We start from the raw sequence: 12,004 nt of genomic DNA, 5'->3' as shown, positions 1-12,004 counted from the left end.
GGGCAGAGCGGGGGTGCTGACACCTCCCACCCTCCTACAAAAAAGCTTTTATTGCCCTAGAAAAGCCCCGAGGCAGCGGCTGCAGCGGGTGGGGGGCGATGGGCACCTGCTGCCAGCACCCACCATGGGTGGTGCTGGGGGTGCCCCCCGCACTCAGTCCCAGCCGTTCTCCTTCACCATGTGGGACATCTCGATGATGAACTTCCCCTCCTTGTACTTCTGGCTGCTCTCAAAGGCCTGTTCCTGGGGGGGGGGGGTGCGTGAGACCCCCGTGGCCGAGGGGGACCCCAGGCCGGGGTGGGGGGTGCCCAGGGGCTGCCCTCACCTTGGCTGCAGGGTGACCAGGGGGAGCCACAGCCGGGGGTTGGGATGCAGACCAGGGGTTGGGGTACCTGGGTGGGGCTGGGGTGCAGACACAGGGCTGGGGTTCAGGAGCAGGGTTGGGCTGCTGGGACAAGGCTGGGGTGCAGGGGCAGGGTTGGGATGTGGGGTATGGTTGGGGTTCAGGGACAGGGTTGGGATGTGGGGCAGGGTTGGTGTGCAGGGCAGGGCAGGGGTGCAGGGGCAGGGTGCAGGGGCAGGGTTGGGGTTCAGGGACAGGGTTGGGATGTGGGGTATGGTTGGGGTGCAGGGGCAGGGTTGGGGTGCGAGGCAGGGTTGGGGTGCGGGGTTCAGGGGCGCAGGGGCAGTGTTGGGGTGCAGGGTCAGGATTGGAGCGCAGGGTTCAGGGGCAGTGTTGGGGTGCAGGGTCAGGATTGGAGCGCAGGGTTCAGGGACAGGGTTGGGATGTGGGGTATGGTTGGGGTGCAGGGGCAGGGTTGGGGTGCGGGGTTCAGGGGCAGGGTTGGGGTGCAGGGGCAGGGTTGGGGTGCAGGGTTCAGGGGCAGTGTTGGGGTGCAGGCTCAGGACTGGAGCGCAGGTCAGGGCTCTGGATGCCCACTCACGGGTCACTCACATATTTCCAGCCCAGGGTGGTTTTGCAGCTCTGGCAGAAGATATCGGCCACCGAGTGCAGCCCCGTCAGCAGCAGCCGCTGCTCCGCAGGGCCACAGCCCACGTTCACCCTGCACCGAGAGAGCCGTGTCCCACCGGCACGGCAGCACCGGCAGCACCGCAGCCCGGTCACTGCCTGCTGCCACCCCCCCCCGCTGTCTGCCGTCCCGGTGCGCGGTACTCACACCGAGTTGAACAGGTAGGCACGGCCGTGGCTGCCCTGGAACGACTGCGGGGACACGGCGGGAGTCACCGGCTGCGCCCCCAGACCCCGACACCCCGTGTGTACCCCCCCCCCCCGCTGCATCACCGTGCGAGACAGCACAGGGGACACCGCGATGTGAGCACCATGGGGGCACCCTCCAGCCCGGGGGGACACTGGGGACACTGGGGGCACCCTCCAGCCCGGGGGGACACCGACTGCCCTGGGGGCACTGAGGCAACGCTCAGCACCCTGCGGACCCCGCGGGGGACGTGTGCTATAGAGGGGCCCCGGGGGGGGGACACCGACTGCCGCGGGGCCACCACGGGGTGAAGCTCAGAGCCCCTGGGCCACCCCGGGGGATGCTCAGAGCCCCTGGGCCACCCCGGGGGATGCTCAGAGCCCCTGGGCCACCCCGGGGGATGCTCAGAGCCCCTGGACCACCCCGGGGGATGCTCAGAGCCCCTGGGCCGCCCCGGGGGATGCTCAGAGCCCCTGGACTACCCCGGGGGATGCTCAGAGCCCCTGGACCACCCCGGGGGATGCTCAGAGCCCCTGGACCACCCCGGGGGATGCTCAGAGCCCCTGGGCCACCCCGGGGGATGCTCAGAGCCCCTGGGCAGCCCCGGGGGATGCTCAGAGCCCCTGGGCAGCCCCGGGGGATGCTCAGAGCCCCAGGCGCACCTTGGAGATGAGCTCCTCGTGGCGGGCGAGGTGAGCGCGGCAGTGCACGCAGCTGTAGGTGCGGTGCGAGCGGGGCAGGTAGCTGCGGAACGTGCGGGGGGACCGGCGGCGGCGGGGGGGGCCCGTGGCGGGCGGCAGCGCCCCGGGGGGCACCGCGGCCCCCCCGCAGAGCCGCTCGCAGGGGAAGCAGCGCAGCAGAGCGCCCAGGGCCGTCCTTCCGCGGAGCAGGAGGGCGGAGAGGGGGCGGCGGCCTGCGAGAGGTTAACGGGGGCGGTGAGGGGGGGGCACTGCCGGGCCCCCAGAGCCCCGCCGGCAGCTGGGACCCGGGAGCTCCTCACGGCAGTGGGGTCAGCGCTGGGGGGGACACGAGGGGGGTGTCAGAGGAACGGGGGAGTGAAGGGCAGGGGAGAGGATCGGGGGCTCCTCCTGAGAGGGTCTGGAGACCCGGGGGTGTCCCAGGGGGACAACGGGAGTCCCGGAGAGAGGACACTGCGGGTCCTGAGACGGGGGCGATGGGGGTCCCGGGGAGGGGACAGCGTGCAAAGAGGCGACACTGGGCATCCCAAGGGGGGGCAATGGGGGTCCCAGAGGAGGGAATACAGCGGTTCCAGGGGGGACAATTGGGGTACCGGGGGGTGCCTGTGGGGGCTCGAGGGGGTTGTGGGAGGTGGGGGGGGAGCCGCTCACCGCTGTCCCCGCTGCCGCCGTTGCCGCTGTCCCCGGGGCGGGCACCGGGTGTGGGGGGGGCGCTGCGTGCCCGGGGACCGCATCACGGCACCGTGACTCATCCCGCGCCGTGACGTCACCGCCCGCACCTGCGGCGTCAGGGCCGCCGCCGGTGCTCAGCGGCACCTCGGATCCCCCCCCCCGTCTCCGTGGGGTCACCGCAGTCCGGCGGAGGGGGGGGGCTGTGAGCCAATGACATGCAGATGAGATGCAAATGAGTCGGGACCGCGCCGACCAATGGAAACCCAGTCTAACGACACGTAACAAAAGCAGAGGGGGGCGCTCGAGGGCCGTATGCAAATGAGATGCAAACGAGCCCGCGCCGCGGCAGACTCCGCCCATGCGTTAGACGTCACCCCGCGCGGCTGCCATGGCAACCAGCGCCGCTGCTGCCCCCCCCTCCTCCGGGGCGCGCAGCTCTGACATCACTTCCGGCGCAGCTCTTCTGGCCCGGAAGCGCGGCGGCTCCGGTAAGAGGGCTCGGGGGCGGGCGGGGGCACCGGCGGTGCCATGGCAACGGGCTGAGCCCGGGGGAGGCCGGCAACGGGCGGGAGGGGCTCGGGGCAGGCCCGGCCTGTCCCCGCTCATCCCCACGCGGCGCCCTCCCGCAGCGCTGAGGGTCGCGCCATGGCGGACGACGGCGGCGAGGAGAAGAAGCAAGTGGCCAAGTTCGAGCTGGAGCGGGAGACGGAGCTGCGGTTCGAGGTGGAGGCGTCGCAGACGGTGCAGATGGAGCTGCTCAGCGGCATGGCCGAGGTGTTCGGCACCGAGCTCACCCGCAACAAGAAGTTCACGTTCGACGCCGGCGCCAAGGTGGCCGTGTTCACGTGGCACGGCTGCACCGTGCAGCTCAGCGGCCGCACCGAGGTGGCCTACGTGTCCAAGGACACGCCGATGCTGCTGTACCTCAACACGCACACGGCGCTGGAGCAGATGCGGCGCCAGGCAGAGCGCGAGGACGAGCGCGGGCCCCGCGTCATGGTGGTGGGACCCACGGACGTGGGCAAGTCCACCGTGTGCCGCCTGCTGCTCAACTACGCCGTGCGCCTGGGCCGCCGGCCCACCTTTGTGGAGCTGGACGTGGGGCAGGGCTCTGTCTCCATCCCTGGCACTATGGGTGCGCTGTACATTGAGCGGCCGGCCGACGTGGAGGAGGGCTTCTCCCTCCAGGCCCCGCTCGTGTACCACTTCGGCTCCACCACGCCTGGCACCAACATCAAGCTGTACAACAAGGTGAGAGCAGGAGTGCCCGTGGGGGTCTCAGCCTGGGGATGGGCCCGGTTCGGAGTGGATCTGTCTCATTGCTTTTGCCACCACACAGGATAGTGGCATGTCCCTGTCTGAGCATTGTGCCCACTTGTGTGTGCGACAGCTCCCCAGGGGTGTAGAGGATGCCAGAGATGTGTAACAGCAATGAGAGAGGGTCTGGAGAAGCCCCTTGGGGAGCCTGGAGCGTGAGGGCTGAGGGCCCCTGACTGAGCCTCTTGCTGCTCAGGAGCCCCTGGCTAGGCCCCTCACAGGCTACTGTGGAGGGTGAAGCCAAAGCTGTGGGTTGCATTGAGCTGGCTTCGCCCATGGGGTTGTTGAGTGAGAGGGCACCAAGTGTGGGTGTGGCCATGGTCTGATTGCTCTGGTGTGGAGCTGGAGTGAGCCTGAGGGCGGTGGCTGTCACCATGCAGTGTCCTACCCCTGTAGGGTCCCCCCTCAATCTTCCTGCTGCTGCTGTTTGGTGAGAGAGGCCATAGCCGTGTGCTGCCCTTGCCCTGGTAGCCCTCAGAACAGAAAAGCATCTCTCTGTGCTTTAAGTGCTTGTAGAACAATTTAGGAATGGTTTCTGCTGCCCCCAAGGGAAACCGGCCCTTGGGGCTCTCAGCTGAGGGGGGAGTGAAGGATTTTATCCCAGAGGCCTGCTCAGGAGCTGGACATGGCTCTGATGGCCCAGCAGCACATAACCAAGGGTCCTGGGGAAAGTGGAGGGTCACAGTGTCCCTGAGCAGTGGGACAGGCCCAGCCTCTGGCCTGCTGCCATCTGTGCAGGACTGCTCCATGGAGCTCTCTCCGTGTGGTGCTGCTGCAGGGATTGAGATTTGGGGGTGTTGAAGGTGGTGGGGGTGGTGCAGAAGTGACCCAGGACATGGGTGCCCCCAGTGGGAGCCTGCGTCCTGACCGCTCTGCCCGTGTTCCCCCACAGATCACGTCCCGCCTGGCCGACGTGTTCAACCAGCGCTGCGAGGTGAACCGCCGCGCCTCGGTCAGCGGCTGCGTCATCAACACCTGTGGCTGGGTGAAGGGCTCTGGTTACCAGGCGCTGGTGCACGCCGCCTCTGCCTTCGAGGTGGATGTGGTGGTGGTGCTGGACCAGGAGCGGCTCTACAACGAGCTCAAGAGGGACCTCCCCCACTTCGTGCGCACGGTGCTGCTGCCCAAGTCTGGTGGCGTGGTGGAGCGCTCCAAGGACTTCCGCCGGGAGTGCCGGGACGAGCGCATCCGGGAGTACTTCTACGGCTTCCGTGGCTGCTTCTACCCCCACGCCTTCGACGTCAAGTTCTCCGATGTCAAGATCTACAAGGTGGGGGCTCCCACCATCCCGGACTCCTGCCTGCCGCTGGGCATGTCGCAGGAGGACAACCAGCTGAAGCTGGTGCCGGTGACGCCGGGGCGGGACATGGTGCATCACCTGCTGAGCGTCAGCACTGCCGACAGCCCCGACGACAGCATCTCAAGCACGAGCGTGGCCGGGTTCATCGTGGTGACAGGCGTGGACCCCGAGCGCCAGGTGTTCACCGTGCTCTCTCCCGCGCCGCGCCCACTGCCCAAGAACTTCCTGCTCATCATGGACATCCGCTTCATGGACCTCAAGTAGGGCCGGGCCGAGCCGGGCCGGAGCGGCCCCGGGACCCCCCCCCGGGTTTATTTTACACTTTTGTACCGGTTCTTATTAAACCTCGAGGCCTCTCGCTCCCGGGTCGGTGTCGGGGCTATCCGGGGCTGGTATCGGGCTGGGCGGGACTGCGGCAGCGCGGGGCTGGACCCGATCACGGTCCCTCCACATGGCCCGGCCCCGCCGCCCCCCCGCGCTCCGCGTCCGCCGGTCCACAAGCACCGCGCCCCTCTGCCCGGCCCTGCCGTGGTACGTTCCGCGCATGCGCCGTTCCCCACCGGGTTGCCGCTGGGTCGCCCGCATGCGCGCGCTCTCGCCCGCTCCCTCTCGCGCATGCGCGGTGCCACAGCCTCTGGGTGGTTCCCGGCGCGGCAGCCAATAAAGGGCGGCGTTGGGGGCGGGAGAGACCGGCGGTCCGCGCGCAGGCGCGGTAGTGACGTCAGACGCGGCCGTGACGTCGTGCGCAGCCGCGGAGCGCGGCAGCCGTCCGTGCCCGGGAGTCCTGGTCGCGCGCTCGCGGCCTCCCCCCGCCCGCCGCCGGTGAGTCACGTGGTGCCGCGACCCCCCCGCTCGGTTCAGCCGCGCCTCCCCCGCCCTCGCGGGCCCAACCCCGTCCCGGTCCCCGCGGCCCCGCCCGCTCGCGCCCTGCCCCTCACCGGAGGGGCCGCAGCCGCGGCACCGGCCCGGGCCCGCCCGCGGGAGAGGGCTCAGACCCCGCTGCTCTCGCGGGTCCCTGTGCCGGAGCCTGCCCCCGCCGCGGCCGCCCCTCCCCGACCCCCGCCTCACGGCCCGCTCCGCTCCGCTCCCGCACCCCGGGGGAGGCTGCGGCCACCTTGTGCGGGGCGGCGGGAGCGCGGTTCGACCCCCGGGAGCAGCCGGTAACCCCGCTCTGAGCGGCCCCGGCGGCCGCGCTCCCGGGTTGGCTGGGCGGGGGGGGAGCGTTCGGGCGCGCCTCGCCTCGGGAGTCCCGGAGCCCACAGCGCGGGGCGCGGATCCAGGCTCCCTGCGCTTGGTTTCGGTCACAGCCCCCCCGGGGGGACGAACCCCCGGCGCTCGGCCCCCGCGACCCCCGGTCCGTGAGGGTGGATCCGTTCCGGTCCGCGGCGCAGGAGCGGGCCGGGGCCGGGCGCTGCCGGTTCATTGGGTGTCACAGGCGCTGGGAGCCCATCTCGGGGCTCTGCTCCAGCTCAGCCCTTTGCCTTCTGGCCTCCTGAGGTACGAGCTGGAGCGGGGGGAGTGGGCACTGGGAGGAGCTGATGGGGGACCGCGGCTCCTGAGTTAGAGACCCGCTGGGCCGGGCCCGGCATCGCCGTGGTTCCATCACCGCTGCGGGGGGCGCGGGGCTGGGCTTGTTCCTGCGGGACGGGACCTTGTTCTGCCCTGCTCGCTCTGCAGAACGGGGCTAATCCCGGGTAAGCAGCGGGAGGCGGGCGGGCAGCGGCGGCTGCCGGGCAGGGGCTGTGCACCCAGCGGTGCCTGTGCTCCAGCTGTGGCTGCAGCGCGATGCTGAGCCCCTGCGGCCGGGTCCCACCCTCCTCGCAGAGCAGGAGCCTGGTGCCCCGTGCTGAGCAAGCTCCCCCTGGTTTAAACACAGCAGCGTGCCCGCAGGTCACCCCGCTGGGGCAGGGGCTGCTTTGCCTCTGGCTGCAGCCTGCACCTCATCCACTCGTGTGTCTGAGGGACTGAACCCCCTCTGGCTCCTCACTGCCAGGCCCTGCGGCCACAGGGACCCCCCTGCAGCAGAGTGGGGCTGGATGGAGCCGTTTCCATCCCTGGTATCAGACAGGCTTGGGGGCCAGTGGGGGCCGGCAGGTTTGAGAACACTCCTGTGCTCTCTGCTGGGTTTTAGTGTGCTCCCTACTGGGTTTTGTGTCCTTGGTGTGTGTGGGAGCTGGTTGTGCCACGGCAGAGGGAGAACGGGGGTCCCTGCTCACCAGCTGCCCTATGCTGGGGCTCAGGCCCCCTGCAACCGAAGCCTCCCCTTGTTCCAGAGCGGGAACAGGTAGAGCACATCCTGCCCCTGTGTGATCCTGGATCTGCCCCAGTGAGACCAGAGCGGGAACAGGTAGAGCACATCCTGCCCCTGTGTGATCCTGGATCTGCCCCAGTGAAACCAGAGCAGGAACAGGTAGAGCACATCCTGCCCCTGTGTGATCCTGGATCTGCCCCAGTGAAACCAGAGCGGGAACAGGTAGAGCACATCCTGCCCCTGTGTGATCCTGGATCTGCCCCAGCTGCCCCTGTGTGATCCTGGATCTGCCCCAGTGAAACCAGAGCGGGAACAGGTAGAGCACATCCTGCCCCTGTGTGATCCTGGATCTGCCCCAGTGAAACCAGAGCGGGAACAGGTAGAGCACATCCTGCCCCTGTGTGATCCTGGATCTGCCCCAGTGAAACCAGAGCGGGAACAGGTAGAGCACATCCTGCCCCTGTGTGATCCTGGATCTGCCCCAGTGAAACCAGAGCGGGAACAGGTAGAGCACATCCTGCCCCTGTGTGATCCTGGATCCCCCCGTGCTCCTGGAGGCTGGCGATGGGACCGGCGATGGGACCGGCGATGGGACCGGTGATGGACCGGCTGTGAAGCCGCTCTGGGGCCAGGAGCGTGGGGAGGAGGCCCCTGCAGCGGGCGGGGCGAGGGCGGCCCCGCTGGGAGCTGGTTCCACGCGTTCGCCCAGCCCGGCCGGGCTCTGGGTGCTGGTGCCTGGGGCCGAGCCTGGCAGCGCTGGGGTGGGTGGGGAGGGAGGGAGCTGGAGCGGGAGCTCACAGGGCCTGGACCAGAGCAGGGAGACGGGCGGGAAGCGGTGGGAGGCGGCAGCGCTCCTACCTGCAGCCATCCCCAGCGGAGGAACCCGTCATTGCCTCTCCAGAAGGGGAGAGGAGGGGAGATGGGAGCAGCCCTTGGTGTGAGTGCAGGGAGACCCTCGGGATGGGGCCGCGCTCTGGGGTGGCTGAGTGGAGCCGGGAAAATGCTTTGGAAAAGGGGTGCTGGGATTTTGGTGGAATTCTCGAGGGAGAGGAAAGGGGAGTCCCCGGTGGCACAGGGCTTGCCTGGGCAGGGAGGAGCAGGGGTCGTGGGGCTGGGAGCAGCAAAGCCGGAGGAGTCGGAGGCAGGAGTGGAGCCGCGTGTGCCCTGGGGATGTGGGGTGAGCTGAGGGTGCCTCCAGCAGGGAGCCTGTGGCTGCCCTCGTGGATGGGGACGGTGACAGAGAGAGGGGGGGTTTGAGGCCGGCAGGGGGACGGAGGGGCCGGTGGCTGCAGCGGGGCTGGGGCTGCAGGAGGGGACAGATCCGGGGGACTCCTGCACCCTGGGGCAGGCACAGGGCGGTCGTCGTGAGGAGAACCGTGTCCAAGAAGGGACAAATGCAGAGCCCATGGCAGGGGTCTGGGCTTGCTGCCCCCTCCCTGCAGTGCTCAAGGGCAGGTTGGACACAGGGGCTTGGAGCAAGCTGCTCCAGGGGAAGGGGTTGGAGCTGGGGGAGCTTCAAGGCCTCTCCAGCACAAACCAGGCTGGGATCCGGTGTTCTCTGGAGGAGGGATGTCCCAGGGAAGCTCCTCCAGCTTGGCCGTACCTGTTTGAGTTCGGGGTGTGGCTCCTGCGTGGTGAAGGCTGTTGGAGGGCAGGGTGCTCTTGCAGCGGAGCAGCCCTTTGCTCCTGCTAAAGCCATCAGCAGTGACCTCATCCCCACGCTTCCGAGTGACCGGCCCCTGGAATCACGGCGCTGGCTCTGGCTTCCAGCGCTTCCCTGCGGGCAGCAGCACAGCTTTGTCCCCAGCTCCTGCGTGCTTGTGCTGGGCTCTGACCCCAGCCCAGGGCTCTGTGTGGGGCAGAGCTGCGGCTCCTGCCGGGGCCAGCACCGGCTCTCTGGTGTGTGGGGCAGAGCTGCGGCTCCTGCCGGGGCCAGCACCGGCTCTCTGGTGTGTGGGGCAGAGCTGCGGCTCCTGCCGGGGCCAGCACCGGCTCTGGTGTGTGGGGCAGAGCTGCGGCTCCTGCCGGGGCCAGCACCGGCTCTCTGGTGTGTGGGGCAGAGCTGCGGCTCCTGCCGGGGCCAGCACCGGCTCTGGTGTGTGGGGCAGAGCTGCGGCTCCTGCCGGGGCCAGCACCGGCTCTGGTGTGTGGGGCAGAGCTGCGGCTCCTGCCGGGGCCAGCACCGGCTCTCTGGTGTGTGGGGCAGAGCTGCGGCTCCTGCCGGGGCCAGCACCGGCTCTCTGGTGTGTGGGGCAGAGCTGCGGCTCCTGCCGGGGCCAGCACCGGCTCTGGTGTGTGGGGCAGAGCTGCGGCTCCTGCCGGGGCCAGCACTCTCTGGTGTGTGGGGCAGAGCTGCGGCTCCTGCCGGGGCCAGCACCGGCTCTGGTGTGTGGGGCAGAGCTGCGGCTCCTGCCGGGGCCAGCACCGGCTCTGGTGTGTGGGGCAGAGCTGCGGCTCCTGCCGGGGCCAGCGCCGGCTCTGGTGTGTGGGGCAGAGCTGCGGCTCCTGCCGGGGCCAGCGCCGGCTCTGGTGTGTGGGGCAGAGCTGCGGCTCCTGCGGGGGCCAGCGCCGGCTCTCTGGTGTCACACGGGGGGTGCTGGAGCATCCCCAGCCCTGGAGCATCGGCCCGGCCGGATCCCTCCCGGCACAGGGCAGGGAAGCGCGGGGTGAGCCGAGGGCTGGGCTGAGCCCTCCCTGGGGACAGAGCTGCGGTGGGAGCGGGTTCGTTCCTCAGCCTGTGTCAGAGCCCTGCTCTGAGGCCGAACCGACCCGGGTAGGGTGTCCTTGTCCTCAGATGTGCCTTTAACCTGGAGCTGTGTCCCTTGGCCCTCACAGGTGTCTGGTGAGCAGGAGGTGTTCTCCTGTGCCGCTGAGAGGCAGAGGAGGAGAGGGCTGGAAGGAGGAGGCACAGGGGTGCTCAGTGCGAGGGGAGGCAGCAGCGGCAGAAGGGCTCCCACCTCCCCTCCTGTGCAGTGGGCCCCGTGTCTGCCCTGCTCCTGGGCTGAGCCCGGCTCCCGGTGTCCGGTGCCTCCCGCTCCCGTCTCCAGAGGGTTTGGTTTGCTGGGATTCTGTGCTGCTCCCTCCTGCATCCTCTTGAGCAGCGAGGGCGGCGCCTTCCCACCGGCACCCTCCGGCAGCAGGGGCTGCGCAGTGAGAGCCCAGCGCTGCTTCCTCCGGCCCCACCGGGGCTTCCTCTGGCCCCGGGACCCGGGGTGTTTCCATGGGCCCCTGCCCCCCGGGAAGGGGATGAGCTCCCGGCTGTCCCTGCACCCCTGAACCCCTTCGCCCCAGGGGCTGGGCGTTCTCCGGCGTTGGGCTCCGCTGGGGCTGCAGGAAGGTGTTGGGCAAGAGGCTGCGGTGTCCTGGGCTGGGCTGGGCGCTGGAGCCTCGGGGCTGGGCCAGGCTTGAGGCTGATGACAGCCGCCGCGGCCACTGCTGTGGCTCTGCCCATGCAGGATGGGGCCGCGGGGCTGGGGCCAGGCCTGGGGCTGGCGGGCGCTGGACCAGGGGCTTCGAGCCTGCCCCTTGTGCCATGCGCCTGCTGTGTGCCCAGGGCAGCCCCTGCTCTGTCCCTGCTCTGGCTAACCGGGCTCTGTCCCTGCCCTGGCTAACCGGGCTCTGTCCCTGCCCTGGCTAACCGGGCTCTGTCCCCGCTCTGGCTAACCGGGCTCTGTCCCTGCCCTGGCTAACCGGGCTCTGTCCCTGGCTAACCGGGCTCTGTCCCTGCTCTGGCTAACCGGGCTCTGTCCCTGCTCTGGCTAACCGGGCTCTGTCCCTGCTCTGGCTAACCGGGCTCTGTCCCTGGCTAACCGGGCTCTGTCCCTGCCCTGGCTAACCGGGCTCTGTCCCTGCTCTGGCTAACCGGGCTCTGTCCCTGGCTAACCGGGCTCTGTCCCTGCTCTGGCTAACCGGGCTCTGTCCCTGCTCTGGCTAACCGGGCTCTGTCCCTGGCTAACCGGGCTCTGTCCCTGCCCTGGCTAACCGGGCTCTGTCCCTGGCTAACCGGGCTCTGTCCCTGCCCTGGCTAACCGGGCTCTGTCCCTGGCTAACCGGGCTCTGTCCCTGCTCTGGCTAACCGGGCTCTGTCCCTGCTCTGGCTAACCGGGCTCTGTCCCTGCTCTGGCTAACCGGGCTCTGTCCCTGGCTAACCGGGCTCTGTCCCTGCCCTGGCTAACCGGGCTCTGTCCCTGCTCTGGCTAACCGGGCTCTGTCCCTGGCTAACCGGGCTCTGTCCCTGCTCTGGCTAACCGGGCTCTGTCCCTGCTCTGGCTAACCGGGCTCTGTCCCTGGCTAACCGGGCTCTGTCCCTGCCCTGGCTAACCGGGCTCTGTCCCTGCTCTGGCTAACCGGGCTCTGTCCCTGGCTAACCGGGCTCTGTCCCTGCCCTGGCTAACCGGGCTCTGTCCCCGCTCTGGCTAACCGGGCTCTGTCCCTGGCTAACCGGGCTCTGTCCCTGCTCTGGCTAACCGGGCTCTGTCCGTGCCCTGGCTAACCGGGCTCTGTCCCTGGCTAACCGGGCTCTGTCCCTGCCCTGGCTAACCGGGCTCTG

The 12,004-nt window shown here is 69.5% G+C and overlaps 3 protein-coding genes across 4 annotated transcripts in view; 2 read left to right on the top strand and 1 right to left on the bottom strand.

Annotated features, from left to right (window-relative positions):
• TMX2 (thioredoxin related transmembrane protein 2) overlaps window positions 1-12,004 on the top strand; it is an 84,726-nt gene that overhangs the window by 50,226 nt on the left and 22,496 nt on the right. The gene's annotated exons all lie outside the window — the stretch shown is intronic.
• On the bottom strand, window positions 93-2,667 carry YPEL4 (yippee like 4). Its single transcript, XM_061350396.1, is given in 6 exon segments — window positions 93-243; window positions 956-1,064; window positions 1,179-1,222; window positions 1,880-2,130; window positions 2,567-2,624; window positions 2,626-2,667. Coding segments are annotated over 6 exon segments (594 nt in total). The 3' UTR covers window positions 93-153.
• On the top strand, window positions 2,878-5,563 carry CLP1 (cleavage factor polyribonucleotide kinase subunit 1). Its single transcript, XM_061350421.1, has 3 exons — window positions 2,878-3,075; window positions 3,217-3,838; window positions 4,797-5,563. Exons 2-3 carry the CDS (start codon window positions 3,233-3,235, stop codon window positions 5,466-5,468), a joined length of 1,278 nt encoding a protein of 425 aa, XP_061206405.1. The 5' UTR covers window positions 2,878-3,075; window positions 3,217-3,232; the 3' UTR covers window positions 5,469-5,563.

The sequence above is a fragment of the Neopsephotus bourkii genome, unplaced genomic scaffold (assembly GCF_033783945.1).
Source record: "Neopsephotus bourkii isolate Nb327-2 ecotype Australia unplaced genomic scaffold, CSIRO-AGI_Nbou_v1 NB_491, whole genome shotgun sequence".
Lineage (NCBI taxonomy): Eukaryota > Metazoa > Chordata > Aves > Psittaciformes > Psittacidae > Neopsephotus > Neopsephotus bourkii.
Note: the sequence above shows the minus strand (reverse complement) of the source record. Positions and strands in the feature narration are given on the sequence as shown.